At 56.6% G+C, this 13,603-nt stretch overlaps 7 protein-coding genes across 7 annotated transcripts; 4 read left to right on the top strand and 3 right to left on the bottom strand.

Annotated features, from left to right (window-relative positions):
* Positions 1-341: 341 nt before the first annotated feature.
* On the bottom strand, positions 342-2,790 carry RIM21 (pH-response regulator protein palH/rim21; the record flags this gene model as incomplete). Its single annotated transcript, XM_064804723.1, has 2 exons — positions 342-402; positions 467-2,790. The coding sequence occupies 2 exons, from the start codon at positions 2,788-2,790 to the stop codon at positions 342-344; spliced, it is 2,385 nt and encodes a 794-aa protein (XP_064657493.1).
* A 655-nt stretch (positions 2,791-3,445) lies between these two features.
* Positions 3,446-4,392, top strand: LTR77_007485 (uncharacterized protein; the record flags this gene model as incomplete). Its single annotated transcript, XM_064804722.1, has 2 exons — positions 3,446-3,863; positions 3,968-4,392. The coding sequence occupies 2 exons, from the start codon at positions 3,446-3,448 to the stop codon at positions 4,390-4,392; spliced, it is 843 nt and encodes a 280-aa protein (XP_064657492.1).
* An 8-nt stretch (positions 4,393-4,400) lies between these two features.
* LTR77_007484 (uncharacterized protein) lies at positions 4,401-6,134 on the bottom strand (the record flags this gene model as incomplete). Its single annotated transcript, XM_064804721.1, is given in 2 exon segments — positions 4,401-4,699; positions 4,715-6,134. 2 exon segments carry the CDS (start codon positions 6,132-6,134, stop codon positions 4,401-4,403), a joined length of 1,719 nt encoding a protein of 572 aa, XP_064657491.1.
* Positions 6,135-6,450: 316 nt separating this feature from the next.
* On the top strand, positions 6,451-7,223 carry LTR77_007483 (uncharacterized protein; the record flags this gene model as incomplete). Its single annotated transcript, XM_064804720.1, has 2 exons — positions 6,451-6,633; positions 6,723-7,223. 2 exons carry the CDS (start codon positions 6,451-6,453, stop codon positions 7,221-7,223), a joined length of 684 nt encoding a protein of 227 aa, XP_064657490.1.
* A 1,046-nt stretch (positions 7,224-8,269) lies between these two features.
* On the top strand, positions 8,270-9,481 carry LTR77_007482 (uncharacterized protein; the record flags this gene model as incomplete). Its single annotated transcript, XM_064804719.1, has 1 exon — positions 8,270-9,481. One exon carries the CDS (start codon positions 8,270-8,272, stop codon positions 9,479-9,481), a length of 1,212 nt encoding a protein of 403 aa, XP_064657489.1.
* A 394-nt stretch (positions 9,482-9,875) lies between these two features.
* On the bottom strand, positions 9,876-11,116 carry TOM40 (translocase of outer mitochondrial membrane; the record flags this gene model as incomplete). The annotated part of the gene is made up of 3 exons (XM_064804718.1): positions 9,876-9,974; positions 10,032-10,694; positions 10,754-11,116. 3 exons carry the CDS (start codon positions 11,114-11,116, stop codon positions 9,876-9,878), a joined length of 1,125 nt encoding a protein of 374 aa, XP_064657488.1.
* A 605-nt stretch (positions 11,117-11,721) lies between these two features.
* Positions 11,722-13,383, top strand: LTR77_007480 (uncharacterized protein; the record flags this gene model as incomplete). The annotated part of the gene is made up of 2 exons (XM_064804717.1): positions 11,722-12,915; positions 12,970-13,383. The coding sequence occupies 2 exons, from the start codon at positions 11,722-11,724 to the stop codon at positions 13,381-13,383; spliced, it is 1,608 nt and encodes a 535-aa protein (XP_064657487.1).
* Positions 13,384-13,603: the final 220 nt, after the last annotated feature.

The following is a 13,603-nucleotide window of genomic DNA, read 5'->3' as shown; positions in this document are numbered from 1 at the left end:
GGCTGTTATGGTGTGTACAGGTGCGGGACTCGAGGTGTATCATGCGCTTGGAAGAAACAATGCTAATGCGCCGCGCTGTAAGTTGGTGGTCGAGGATGAGATGTTTATGATGATGGATTGGAGTGGCTTCGGGAGGCTGAGTTGCTGCTGCTGCTGCTTCCAAGCGAGCTGTCGCCGGAGCTGCCAGCCGAGACACGTGCGCTTGACGTCGATATCTGCGGTAGGTGAACTTGGCACATGTACGTACTCGTACTCGAAGACGGAGGAAATGGAAGTGTATAGAGGTAGATCAACCAGCATCGCAATGCCTCGAAATTTTGGGGTATCAACACAAAATCAACTCATCCGCCCAGATCGATTCCTCTGGCATGACCGCCGTACAAAGCGTAGGGGTTCTGTATCCTGCCCAACCACCAACACCTTCGCTAAAATGCAACCAAGCACACGTCCGCCAACACCTTCCTACCCTTCATCCCTCTCTCGCTCAGATCCACTATCCGCAGAGGTGTGATGCAAAGCCAGCGGCGAACTCCTTTGAGACCTCCTCGGTGCAGGAACGACCACTGGCGACTCGGTCGCGGCCGCAGGACTCAAGTCGTCAGCGCGCGGTGGGCTCTGTACAGCTTGAGTCCTGCCTGCAGGAGGAGTTGGCGTGGGACCTATGCCACCGGCGCATAATGGGCTCTGATCGTCAACGCGCACTTGCTGTCTAGACACATCCTGGCTGTTGGCAGTGAGCGTAGTAGTGTCGCTGGGGAAATGCTCAACATAACCGATTGCGCCAGTCGTCTTCTGCACAGTAGGCGTCGGTGTCGGTACAGGAGGCGTCCACGTTCGGCCACTCCCGCGAGGCTGTGCCGGAACGACGGTGACGGGCAAGTCGACTTCGGGTCGGCGGTTCGCTCTTCGATCTCGAAGCTTGTCTCCTGTCTCTGCAGCCAAGACACCAATGCGGTTCTTGATGTCCCAGGGGGAGAAATTGTGCGCTGGAGTGATCGCACGGGCTGGTGCCTGCGCAGCCGCGTGTCTGGCTTGTTGGACCTCTGCAGGCGGCGAAGCACGTTTCCGCTTGAATGGATTGTTCACGGCAAGCCATGCGCCAGTGCTGCGACCCAGGTTGGGTCGCGGTGGCTGCTCTTCATACTCTTCCTTCTCCGGGTCTTTGGTCGCTCCCGTATCCCTGCCTTGCCGTTGCGATCGTGCTTGAGCTAGAGCTCGTGCCGTGTTCCCAAAGGCGTCCATGCGTCGGCGAACAGGTTGCGGGTGGTCAGCGTGAGGATTGCGTTGTACAACGTACACCGTACTAGCTGCACTGGTGGTGTCCGTCCTGCTCACTGGACTGGCAACTGCGGGCGGTGGTGTTGGACCTCCCAATATTCGATCCTCTGTTCGGTTCCTTGGATTCGGCAGATCACCAAACACGATGCCTCCTCGGCCACGCTCCCTGCGACCTAGCTCGGGAGTCGCAGTCGTCGTAGTTTGCGAGTGCGTCCGACCCAGTGGGAAGTGGTGCGGTGGCTTCTGGCGCTGTCGGAACCGCTGAGCGACACCACTAAAAAGGCCCTTCTCCAAAGCGCTGGACTGATTGCCCGCCCCACCACCGTTTCCATCTCTATCCTTTCTCCCTCCACGCCCGTCGTTGTGCGTGTCATTCCATACAAGATCCTCACTTGGCGTGGCATCCAACATCTCGTCCCCATCGAAGATCTCGCGTCCTAGAATGCCATCTTTCTTCTCATCCCGCTCCAACGCCTCAATGCGCTCCACCCATTCCCAAACAACCACACTCGCGGCCGCAGCGCCCACCCATCGAAAGTAGTCACCCCATCCCGCAACATCTGGGTTCGAAACGTCCGTGACGAAGAATACAACCGGCGTGAGTACAGCCACCAGAGACAGAACTGCAATCAGAGTAATGCTCCGCATCTTCGAGTCGTAGAAAGCATAGCGTCGTTTCGTCAGGGAATAGTAAATCACCCAAGCTGCGTATAATAACCCCAACGCCAGTTCAAACAGATATGATAATGCCGGTATCGCGTCAACGAATTGCCGTGGCGGATGCGTGCTTTCGACCAGGAAAGAGTTGAGGCAGGAGAAGATGGAGTCGAACAGGATCAGCACAAATCCAATCCACTTGATGAGCACCTTCTCCTTGTGCCGTGGAAAGAGCCGTATCAGTGTCTGCACCTGCGCAAGCCAGAGGAAGACATCCGATATTACGCGCGTGACTCTGATCTCCATGGTCCCGAGGACATGTTCTCGCAAGTCATTCGCGTCCATGTAGCCCATCTCGTACTGCTCCTGCGCAGCCACGAAGAAGTCCGCAGTGGCGATGGTCAAGGAGATGGCCACCGTGAGCGCCGCGACCTTCTGCAACCACGGCCTGGACCCGACGCCGATCAAACTCGGTGTACCGCCCGTCGCTCCTCCAATGATCCCGCGCCCATTCGCGAACCCATGCACCGCGCCCGAACCACCGAGAAAGTTCGTGCGCGGCGTGATGATAAGCATGACCACGAGAATCCATGCTATCACCGTCGCCGCCGCAATCACATACGTCTGCGGTATCGTCGAGGAATAGAACGGGTCCTTGCCGAGGATAGACGACACCTCTTGAATCCCTGCGCCGGTGCATTCAGGTCGGAAGACCACATCGGTGGTCAGGGTTATGACCGAATCCTTGAGCGAGATGACGCCGTTCGAAGGCAGAGTGAAGGGCGTGCAGTGCGCCGATTCCATCTGAGTCGTCTGCGTCGGCAGGTTCCATAGCTGTCGCTTGTTGCTGACCATCTGTGTCGTCGCCGCGGGAGGAGGAGATGCGGGCGGGGGCGGTGAGAGGGTCAGCGCCCGTTGCGCCGCGGAGGGGGGAAAGGGCGCTCAGGGCCGGTGTCGAGGTGTCGCGCGCATTAGGGTCTCGTCGCAGAGGGGGGGACACGGTGGGTTGCGACCGCGGTGTCGGGGTCTGTGCAGCGTCTTAGCAATGCGTCGTGTCTAGAAGAAGAGTTGAAGTTCAAGGCTTGTCGAAGGGTGCAGGCTCGGCAAGATAGCACCGACTGGCTGGTCGTCTTCCTTCGCTCGAGGTCTGGCCCGCCCCACTCCTCTCCTCTCTCACATGCACGGTGCACCTCACCTGCACCAACTACTCCGCTCGTTGTCATTCGTTAGAGAGAGGTCAATGCCGTGCGAGCAAAAGTCAATACAGCTCTTCGATGAGCTTATGATAAATGACGGCACACTGTAATCATCGATATAGCACACAATACGAAGGTGTTTGTTGCATATTTAACTTGTTGCCTGCTTCCTCTGGGTTTCTAGACACAAGGTAGCCGAGCCGAGATATCGAGCAGCATGGCTGATCAAACGCTCCAAACGCTGCACCCATTCCTCAAGGACCACAGCTGCAAGGTATCTTCCGACGTGACGGTAAAGAGCTACTCGCATGATCATGGGTCTGGCCCAGTGCTCTGCTGTGTGCATGGGTACCCTGAATCGTCCTACATGTCAGTTCTTCCTCCCGAAACAGGCACATCTCTCGTGTCTAACAAGATTGATCAGGTGGCGGCATATCGTTCCCCAGTTGAAAGACAAGATCTCCCTCTTCATCCCCGAACTGCCCGGCTATGGGTTCTCATCCCTCCCACCGAAATCAGACAAACGCACAGTCGGCAATCTTATCTTCGAAGCCCTGCAGGATGTCTTTGGCAAGGACCGACCAGTAATATACTGCGGCCATGACCGCGGCGCTCGAGTCGGTCATCGTCTTATCGTCGACAACAACCCAGCGCACAACATCAAGTCGGCGATTCTCATGGATATCGTTCCCACCCTCGAGCAGTTCCGCGCGTTTGCAAACCCGAAAGCGGGTATGGCGTACTATCATTGGCCATTTCTGGCCACTGACCTTGCTCCCGCTAGTATGTCACTTTCGCCAATGTTCTTCGAATGGCCGTAGCTGATCGTAAGCCAGTGATCGAGCAAATGGGCGGCGGCTACTGGACCGAAGCAAACCTCGCCCGCGTCAAAGGCGGCAACGAACAAGGCATCGCCAGCTTCAAGAAAGACGGCGCCTGGGACCACTATTGCTACCAGTTCTCCATGCCTGACTGCATCTCCGGCAGCTGTGCAGACTATCAAGCTGGCGCCACGATCGACGTCGAGGAGCAGGAAGCCGACCAGGAAGCTGGACGGATGCTGAAGATCCCGACGTTCGTGATTTATTCCGCTTCGAACCTTGGTCGTATGCACGATGTGCCGGAGGTGTGGGAGAAGTGGAACGACGGCGAGCTGAAGACATACGGCGTGCCGGATGGCTATGGCCATTTCCTTCCCGAAGAGTGTCCGGACATCATAGCGCAGAAGGTGATTGAACGGATCGATGACGTCGGCAAGTGAGGTAGTGCTTAGCCATGTACTTTAGATGTGTATCCCGTATCGCAGACCGGTGATGAAGATCCAACGCTCCAGCGTACACTGCCCATGATAACGACCATCAGACAGAAGCCGCCCAGCACACTGCCAAATGCGTAGCCCCAGCCATGTTTCCTCTTCAAACCGTTAATCTCTGCCACCCAGGTGCTAATAGTCGTCAGGCACCCGCAGAAACCATCCTGAACACCGTTGAGAATCTGGCACCCAATCATGCCGCCTCCAATGCGACCCATCACGCCCACGCCGACATGCTGTATATCGTAGCACATCCCTTCAATAGCCGTACCAAGCATGTTGACCGCGAAAGTGCCAAGTGGAAACGCCGGCACGAGACCATTCAGCTTCATACTCGCGTAGAATCGAAGTAAACAGCCGACCGGTGCAAATACCAGAGCGAACACGACCTCGCCACGCCAGGCATTTGCTGGCGGCCAGATGGCAAGGAAGACTGCACCGAGCCAGCAGCCGAAGCCTAGGATGACCATAGCCGGATCTACGAACTTCCTTATGAAGCTCCCATGGATCCTCGGGGTAATAGGATCAAGGAATGCCGCAAACTGAGCGCCAACAACCAGACCGCCAAGTGAGAGGGCGAGGGTAGCTATGATCACGTGCAGAAGTGCTTCGAATGAATACCCCCCATTGCGGCTAATGGTCGAGGTGACTGGTGGTGCGCTGCCCTGGTACGGATGATCGATCGGAGTCGGGAGGTCATTCGACAGAGCCAGGAAGACGTCGCGCGTGAAGGAGGAGAACGAGGTGAAGCTGCCGCAGAAGCCTGTAGCGAGACCGATGTACAGTGGGATGGCCTTCTTCCTCTTCGTCGCTTCTGCTTTGTCTGGCTTGTTAGCTTCCTTTCCATCATTCCCATTCCGGTGCTGCATCTCGAGGGATGTGCCATTTGTGGATGACGAGCTCGAGTTGTCGCGGAACATTCGCTGGTCTTCGGCCAGAAAACCTAGAACAAATGACCCGCCAAAGTTGGCCCATATCACCGGAGTGACCATAGGTGTGCCCGGGTAGAAAGTAATCCACTGTACTCCCAGTCGCGCAAGGGTGCCTAAGATCGCAAAGAAAACGAGGTAGGAGATTGTGTAGAGCTCAGTCAAAAACTTCGAGGTCTTCGCAGGCTCATCCTTGCGTCGAAGAAGCTCTTCCGGCTGCCTTTGCCTATGCCATGATCGAGACTCTTCAGAAACATCCTCTTCCTGTAAATCCTCCTCAAGAGACTGCTCGGCGCCTGTAGCGGCCTCGCGATCACCGGTTCTCGACGCAGGAGGCGGTGCGGCTACTTCAGTAAGCTCCTCTTCGCCATCATTCCTGCTTCTCCGCCTTCGGACCGTCTCATTGCGGTTCGATCCATGCTTGCTGCCAGATGCTGCTCGAGACTGGCGGATGTTCTCCTCCAACCGCGAAGGCGGGTTCTGAGTCTTCCAGTCCTCTGCTTTGACCGGTGGCGGAATTGCCTCTTCGTCCAAGTTACTGTAGTCCAATGGTTCCTGGTAGCTGGCGCGCTTTCGACGAGATGCTGCACTCTTTTGAGTCTCAGAAGTAGACGGGCGCGTTGATCTGCTGACCCGCTGACCGCCATAATGAGTGCGCCTCCGGCTTGATGTTTCTGATACTCCGCGGTCGTCCTCAGAGGGCGAGCTGTCTTCTGGTGGCGAAGTGGTATAGGGCCTTCGGGAGGATGACGCTTCGGCCATCGATCTGGTCTTGTAGCTTAAGCATGCTTGACAGTCTCGGCGTCAGATCGTCCAGATCCTTCCAGCTTGGGTCGGGTGAGAACCGGTTTGACGATGGTGCATTTGTTCAAGCATTCCATGGCGGTGATGTGTATCTGTGGCATGACTCGGGGGCATCATTCACCACCCCCACGCTTTGTTTGTCCCGCATATGAGCGCATTGAATGTCGCGCTTGCTCCCATTCCCTAGCAATCAACACGATGTATACCTTATATATACCTGCTGAGATTGTCTGGTAATTCCGTATACCTCTCTCGACTCTCCCGTCTAATCGACATGGCGACCTTATTACCAACCAACGTCCACGTCTCAACCCATCCCTGCGTTCGCGCGAAGCTCAGCCAGCTACGCTCGAGATCCACCGGCTCCAAAGAGACCAAGACACTGATCAACGACATCGCGACCCTCGTAGGCTGCGATGCACTCGCCAAAGGCCTACAAACCGTTCAGACGGGTACCGTAAGTTCTCTCAGCGCTCACAGCCGAACACCGGCTGACCAGCATCTCCAGGGACATTGGAGCTAATCACGCGTTGGGTATGTGGTTAGGACTCCTCCCCCCTCGACTACGAATACATCACAGAAGGCATTTCACCTTCAAGCATCACCATCGTGCCCATCTTACGATCCGGCCTCGCCATGCTGGAAGCGATTCAAGCTCTCCTCCCTTCCCCAGTCTCGGTTCACCATCTAGGCATGTACAGAGAGAAGAGCACGCTACAGCCGGTGGAGTACTACAACAACCTCCCATACCACAAAGCGGGAGATACATCCGGTGTCGCGGAGCTGGCGATCATAGTCGATCCAATCATTGCTACGGGTTCGACCGTTTGTGCTGCTATCGAAACGCTGCGGGACTGGGGCGTGCCTCGCATTATCTCGATCTCTGTGCTTGCGAGTCGGGATGGATTGAGAAGAGCTGCAGAGGCGTGGCCTGAAGGTGTTGAGCTGTGGGTGGGTGGTGTGGATGCTGAGACGGATGATCGAGGCATGATTAAGCCTGGCTTGGGAGACATTGGGGATAGGTTGTTTCTGGCTGTTGGCAAATGAACGCATGATGTTGGAGGCAAATTGGTCAAGGAATGACAGCAGCATAGTACCACTGGTCTTCCAAGCGATACCTTGGTATCACGAATCTCATGAGATAGCTGTGAGTTTGGATTTGCACATAGCACGGCCTTGCTAATCAATCGCAGAACTCGGTATCCTGTTAATTCAATTACCATCTCGAGCGCATAGCGCTTCTACCTTTCCACGGGGATTTGTTCGCAAATGTTATTGGACACGCAGTGCCTTCATATTCTTGGGAGCATTCGTTGGTTTGTCCTGGATCACTACATCGACCGACCTAACACGACCATCCACGGTCGGAGCCCCAGTCGGTATCTCACTCCGTTACATCTTGGGCTTTACACGTAGGTATCGAAACAAAAGCGACTGCAGGTGCCGTCATCAATGGCTCGATTCGACGCCAAAGTTCAGCGTGCCGCCTTTGGGACAATTCTATTTCTTGCCTACCTGAGCCATGTTTCGATTTCGGAAGGCTGCGGTTCTCGACTTCAGTCTTCAATCGGTTCCGATGCAGCACAATATTGGTACTACTGAGCCCGTACAGGAGAAAGCTTTCAGGAAGGATACATTGTCCTATAATGGAATCACCGGAAACATCTACCGCTGCCGTCGCTTGTTCTCTCATGTGGCCCTTGGATCGACTACATCTTGTTCGTGCGCACAGTTCAGATTGCTCCAAAATGCTTCAAGCAAGAGCTCCGAAATGCTTCAAGCAAGAGCTCCGAAATATCCTTGATGGCACCAAAGGTCACCGACTCTCTAATATCGAGTTACCAAGCGGCAGCAACTCCGTCGCCTCATACAGCGCACCATGTACAGACTGCTCCATGTTCACAGGAAGACTTTACATGGATCATTGAGAAGTATGAACATCTTCTCCTCACCTAAACACTGGTAACTCTCCTCATCCCTTCCGCCAATTCCGCGTTCCCCCTCTATATCCCCCCGATCTCAGCCTCTACCTCCTGCTCCTCTGCATTCACCCATTTCTCACTCCCACTCGTCTACAGCAAGCAGCAAGAAAAATGCGTGCCTCTCTCTTCATCCTCGGCCTCAGCGCCGCCGCTTCCGCCGTCCCCATCGTCCTTGAGGACCCCAGCAACGAGGTCGGATATGAACACCACCACCGCATCCTCGACCTCGTGGCCCAGGGCCCCCAGCACCGCCAAGACAAGCGCTCGCACCCTGCTTCCCAAGGCCAGCTCGACTCCAACGGCGCGACGGACAACGCCTACGACGAGGACGACCACGACCACGACGACGACTTCGACATGCCGATGCCAGACTTTGGCTCTGACGACCCAGAACCTCCACACTCGGCCGCCGACCACAACTCCGGGGTCGCTCACTCCAACCCCGCCCTCTCCGTCGACGATGCCTACGCCCCGGACGACGACGACCACGACAACGACTTCGACTTCCCCATGCCGTGGCCGCAGTCCGACCGCGACGAAGCCGCCGAGGAATACTGGGACGAAACCCACTCGAAGCGCGGCCTCCTGGGTCTCGACGACCTGCTCGACTACGTGCTGGGCTTAGTCAACAACCTCTCCAACAACGTCGTCTCCATCGTCAAGAACCTCGACGCCGGGCTCGGCCGCACCCTCGACGACCTACTCGACAACGTCGACGACCTCGTGTCCGAGATCCAAGATACCCTCGACAGCAAAACTCTCAACGAAGACCAACTCGACAGCCTCGTCACCGACCTCCAGTCCACGGTGAACCAAATCACCGCCCTCCTCGACGACGTGTCCTCCGACCTCTCGCCCGCCCTCTCCACAACCGTGCAGAAACTCTGCGACCGCCTCGACAAGCTCCAAAACAACATCCAGCTCCAATCCACCGCCGCCATCACCAGCGCCAACAGCCTCCTCGCCACCGTCACCGACCTCGTCGACTCCCTCGGCGATCTCGCGAGCTCGATGAGCGACTCCCTGAGCAATGTGCTCAAGCGCGTGTCCCCGGCCCTGCGCACGCGGACGAACAGCTTGTTGGATAGCTTCGACAGCTTGACGGCGGACGTGCAGAGTGCGGTTGCAGGCCAGACGAGCACGGACGGGCTGGATGAGGTGTTGAGTGAGTTGGAGCAGGTGGTGGGGAGTTTGACGGGGAATGTGAATAAGATTTTGCAGAAGGCCGGGCCGAAGGTTAGTGAGACTGTGAGGGGGCTTTTGGATGAGGTGGAGGAGACGGTTGGCACGCTTGGGGATGAGGTTGAGGGGTTGACGGAGTAGAGAGTAACTTAGTCTTAGAGCTGGCGGATGAAGGCGTGGCGTAGATGAGCTAGGAGGGGGTGGATGAGATAGAGAAAGTTAGACGTAGTAATGCAGACGAGAAAGTTCAAGACTCCCTTATCTCCAAACATTTCAGAATGCTATATATACACGCCTCCACCCGCCCTCTATACCTACAGCACATGCCAGCGCAGCGCAGCACATCGCTCCCCGCCATGTCATGCCCACAAAGACACGCTACCTGATGCTCAGAACACATGCCAGAACCCCCCGGCGCTCGTCAGCCGCATGTGGCTGTGACATGCGAAACGAGCCCTCGGAGCCCTCCCCCCCTCCTGGCTGTATGTTACAGAGTGAAGATTACATTTGATTTTTGAGCCGAGTCGGCACCACTTTAGAAGGGTGGCGAGGCCGGATTGATCTTGTCTTGCTGCTCCATGAGCTCTTCGCCGGAGGCTTCGATGGAGACTGCGACGCCGATTTTGGCAGAGTTCTGGAAGCGTGGGCGTTAGCATATTTTCGATAGAGTGGTGCAGACGTGTTGTCCTACCTTCGCATGATCCATCTCGCCCGCGAACGTGAGACGCACGGGCGGCGCAATCATCTTCTCCAGCAAGCAGCCAATCTTGCCTTGCGAGTCGACCTGAGCGCGGTAGATGGAACGCGAGAACTCGTACTTTGCACCCAAAGTCGCTACGCCCTCTTTCCGTGCGCCGCCGAGCATGGCGTTCGAGCCAGAAAGGCCTGCAAACTGCAAGTTGACGTCCACACCCGTCTCCACCTTGTCCGTCAGCCGCCTCCAGTAGGTGCCCTGCAGACCACCCTGCGTCAACAGCTGCAAGCTGCCAATCCAGTCGTTGGATTTGTATCGCGCTGCGTAGCTGATCGCCGCTTCTGGTCCCATGCCACCGCCTGGTCTCTGGTATACACCCTCAATGCCCAATGCCAATCCCGGCGTGATGCTTTGCATGTAGCTGCCAATGAACATACCCGTCAGACCGCCCTCCAGCACTGATGGGTTGATGCTCTTCAATTGCGCGGTGAAGTCGCTGCCCCGGTAGTCTTGCTCCAGCGATACTTGAGCAGCGCCGGGCTGGCCCATCTGCGCGGGTTGCATTTGCACATTGGACTTGAAGATGAAGCGGTTCGAGAGACGGGAGTTGAAGCGCGCGGAGAAGGAGGCATCGGAGTCGAGTTGGGCTTGACAGAGAACCTAGATTATGTGTCAGTCTAGGGACATGCCGTGTTTGTTGATGAGACGGAAGCACTCACGTTGTCCGTCCCGTAGAGAGCGAGGAATGTGTAGGGCGAGAGCATCTGGCTACCAGTCGCGAAGGCATGGCTGATCTGGAACAAGGGGTATATGGAGAAGCTCTTGTTCAGCTCTGCTCGCAGCCCCGAGAAGGTCTGGTTGGTGAGAAAGACGCTCCGTTGGACCTCCTTGGCAATCTCGTCAACAGGACCCGGGTTGCTGAGGCCCAACGCCTGCCTTCGCTCGTGGAAGGACTGGTAGGAGTCGAGGATGGTGTCCATGAAGGCATTCGTCCGAGGCGCCGGGGGAGCGACGACGACATCGACATCGGGGGAGGTGACGGGAGGAGAGGTGTCGACTTTTTCTAAAGGAGGTGCCGCCATGCTGGGCGACGGGCGAGCGAGCGAGTGTCTTCAGCTGTATTCGTCCGTTTCTCTCTTATAACAGCCGAAGATGGAAGGATGTCGATGGAGTCGCTGTCGTCGGGCGAGTGGTGTGTCGAAGTCGCGTGGTGGTGCTCTCCAGCAGAAGCTCTTCGCTGCGTCAGGACTTCTTTCCGTACTCTCGGCTCAACATGGCCGAGGGGGCCCGTGCAGCCGGAGGCATGGTTTACATCGTCACATTGCTTTACTGATACTGCCTCTTATCGTGACAACTCGAAATGCCCGCCACCGCCGCCGTACGACCGCGATGATGTGGAGAGTCGTTGCTGACGTGAACAAAAGCACCCGATCCCCTCGATAGCACTGACTTCTGTGTCCGTCTTGCACCGCTGTGTCCACATACACCACCCGGAGCCGGCAGCGAAACCTGCTGGATTACAGTTTGCTGTGAGTGGCGCCGGTTGAGATTCACTCAAAAGTCTTTCTCATACTAACGTCTCACAAGGCAGACAGTCTTCGAATCGATTGAAGTCACAGGACACACTGAACTGTTTGAAGACCTGATCAACCAACTGTCAGGACTGCTCTGAGGCCTACACTTCACCATGGACACCCTTCTGACCGCAGACTTGGCGGCCAACTCGCCCAATTTCCGCCGTCGATCGAGCACCTATGTCGACGCCATTCACGACCTGCCGGAGAAAGAATCCATGGCGCCCGCTCAACTCTACTCAACGGAGTCTGGACGTCTCTTCCACTCAGGTCGGATCGTGATCGCCACGGTCGGCCTCCCAGCCAGAGGCAAAACTCACATCAGTGTTGCACTAGCCCGCTACCTCCGCTGGCTCGGTGTGAAGACGCACATCTTCCATCTCGGAGACTATCGCAGGTCGTACGTGGGGCAACAGGGTGACGTGCCGGAAGACTACTTTCACGTGAACGCCACAACGCCCACCGTGCTCATGCGCAACAAGATCTTGAAGAAGTGTAGGGAGGATATCCTCCACTTTCTGGACGCCGAGAACGGCCAGATTGCAATCTACGATGCTGTGAATCCGCTCAGCTCGGGCAGGAGGGCACTCGCCAAGGAGTTCGAGAAGCACAATGTGCAGACGCTGTTCATCGAGAGTCATTGCACGGATGAGCGGATCATCGAGGAGAACGTAAGATCCGTCAAAATCAGCTCACCAGACTACATTGGGTGGAAGCCAGAAGACGCCGTGCAAGACTATCTCAAGCGCATCAACGCTCGGATACCGCACTATGAATCGATGGAGGAGAATGAGCTCCACTACGTCAAGATGCTGAACGCCGGTCAGCGCGTGGTTAGTAACAACTGCGCTTTCGGCTATCTCTCACAGCGGATCGTCTTTTATCTGCTCAACCTTCACATCAAGAGCAGGCAGATCTACTTCTGTCGTGCTGGGACCACCAAGGACGAGGACAGCTACAAAGCAGACGCCAGTCTTAGTACGGAAGGCGAGGACTATGCGAGCAAGATGACCGAGACGTTGATCTCACATCGCGAGTCTGAACGGCAGAATCTGATCGCTCATGGTGCACCAGAGACTACCGCTCTCAAGCCTTTGACGATCTGGACGAGCACGAGGAGGCGCACTGTGGAAACTTCGGCATATTTCGAAGGGAAGGGGTATAGGGTGAGGCAGCGCAGTCAGATGAGCCAGTTGAACCCAGGGGTGTGCGAGAAGATGAGCGAGAAGAAGATCAGGCAGAACTTTCCTGAGGAGGTGGCGAAGCATGAGCAGGATCCGTACCATCACCGCTACCCCCGCGCAGAGGTATGCACATCATTCGTCCATTTGTAATCCACATGCTAACACGTCTACTCCCAGTCCTACCACGACCTAGCAGTCCGCCTCGAACCCATCATCCTCGAGCTCGAGCGCGAGAACAACGACCTCCTCATCATCGCCCACGAATCCGTCCTGCGCGTCCTCTACGGCTACCTCATGGCCTGCTCCGCCGGCGACATCCCCTCCCTCCAATTCCCCCGCGACGAAGTCATCGAGATCATCCCGGCCTCCTACAACAACTCCGCCAAGCGCATCCACATCCCCGACCTCCCGCAGAAGCTCATCCCGGGCAGTCCGGAGGACATCAAGATGCCGGTGCCGCCTTCCGGGGCCACGAGTCCTTTCTCCGGCATCGGGACGCCGGCGGGGACGCAGACGCCGGAGGCTGGGGCGGAGGGGAGTGGGGGGTTGCCTATCCGGAAGGCGGCGGTTACTTCGAACCCGAAGACTTAGGAGGTTGAGGGTCAGGAGGTGTCGTCGAGGAAGGATGGTGAGGGCAGTGAGGATGGAGGACAGAACTCGCCGACGACCCAGGAAGGGTGGATGAGCAGGGCTAATGCTCTGTTCGAGTCTGGGAGGCGTGCATTCAGTTGGTGATAGCGAGGCGTATTGGGGATATACCGGGCGTCAGCTTTGACCGTCAATCGGAGTTGTGCTGCTGCTGTGCAGGATC

The sequence above is a fragment of the Saxophila tyrrhenica genome (genome assembly GCF_035928015.1).
Source record: "Saxophila tyrrhenica strain CCFEE 5935 chromosome Unknown scaffold_11, whole genome shotgun sequence".
NCBI classification, from domain to species: Eukaryota; Fungi; Ascomycota; class Dothideomycetes; order Mycosphaerellales; family Extremaceae; genus Saxophila; species Saxophila tyrrhenica.
This window is presented reverse-complemented; position numbering and strand designations above follow the sequence as displayed.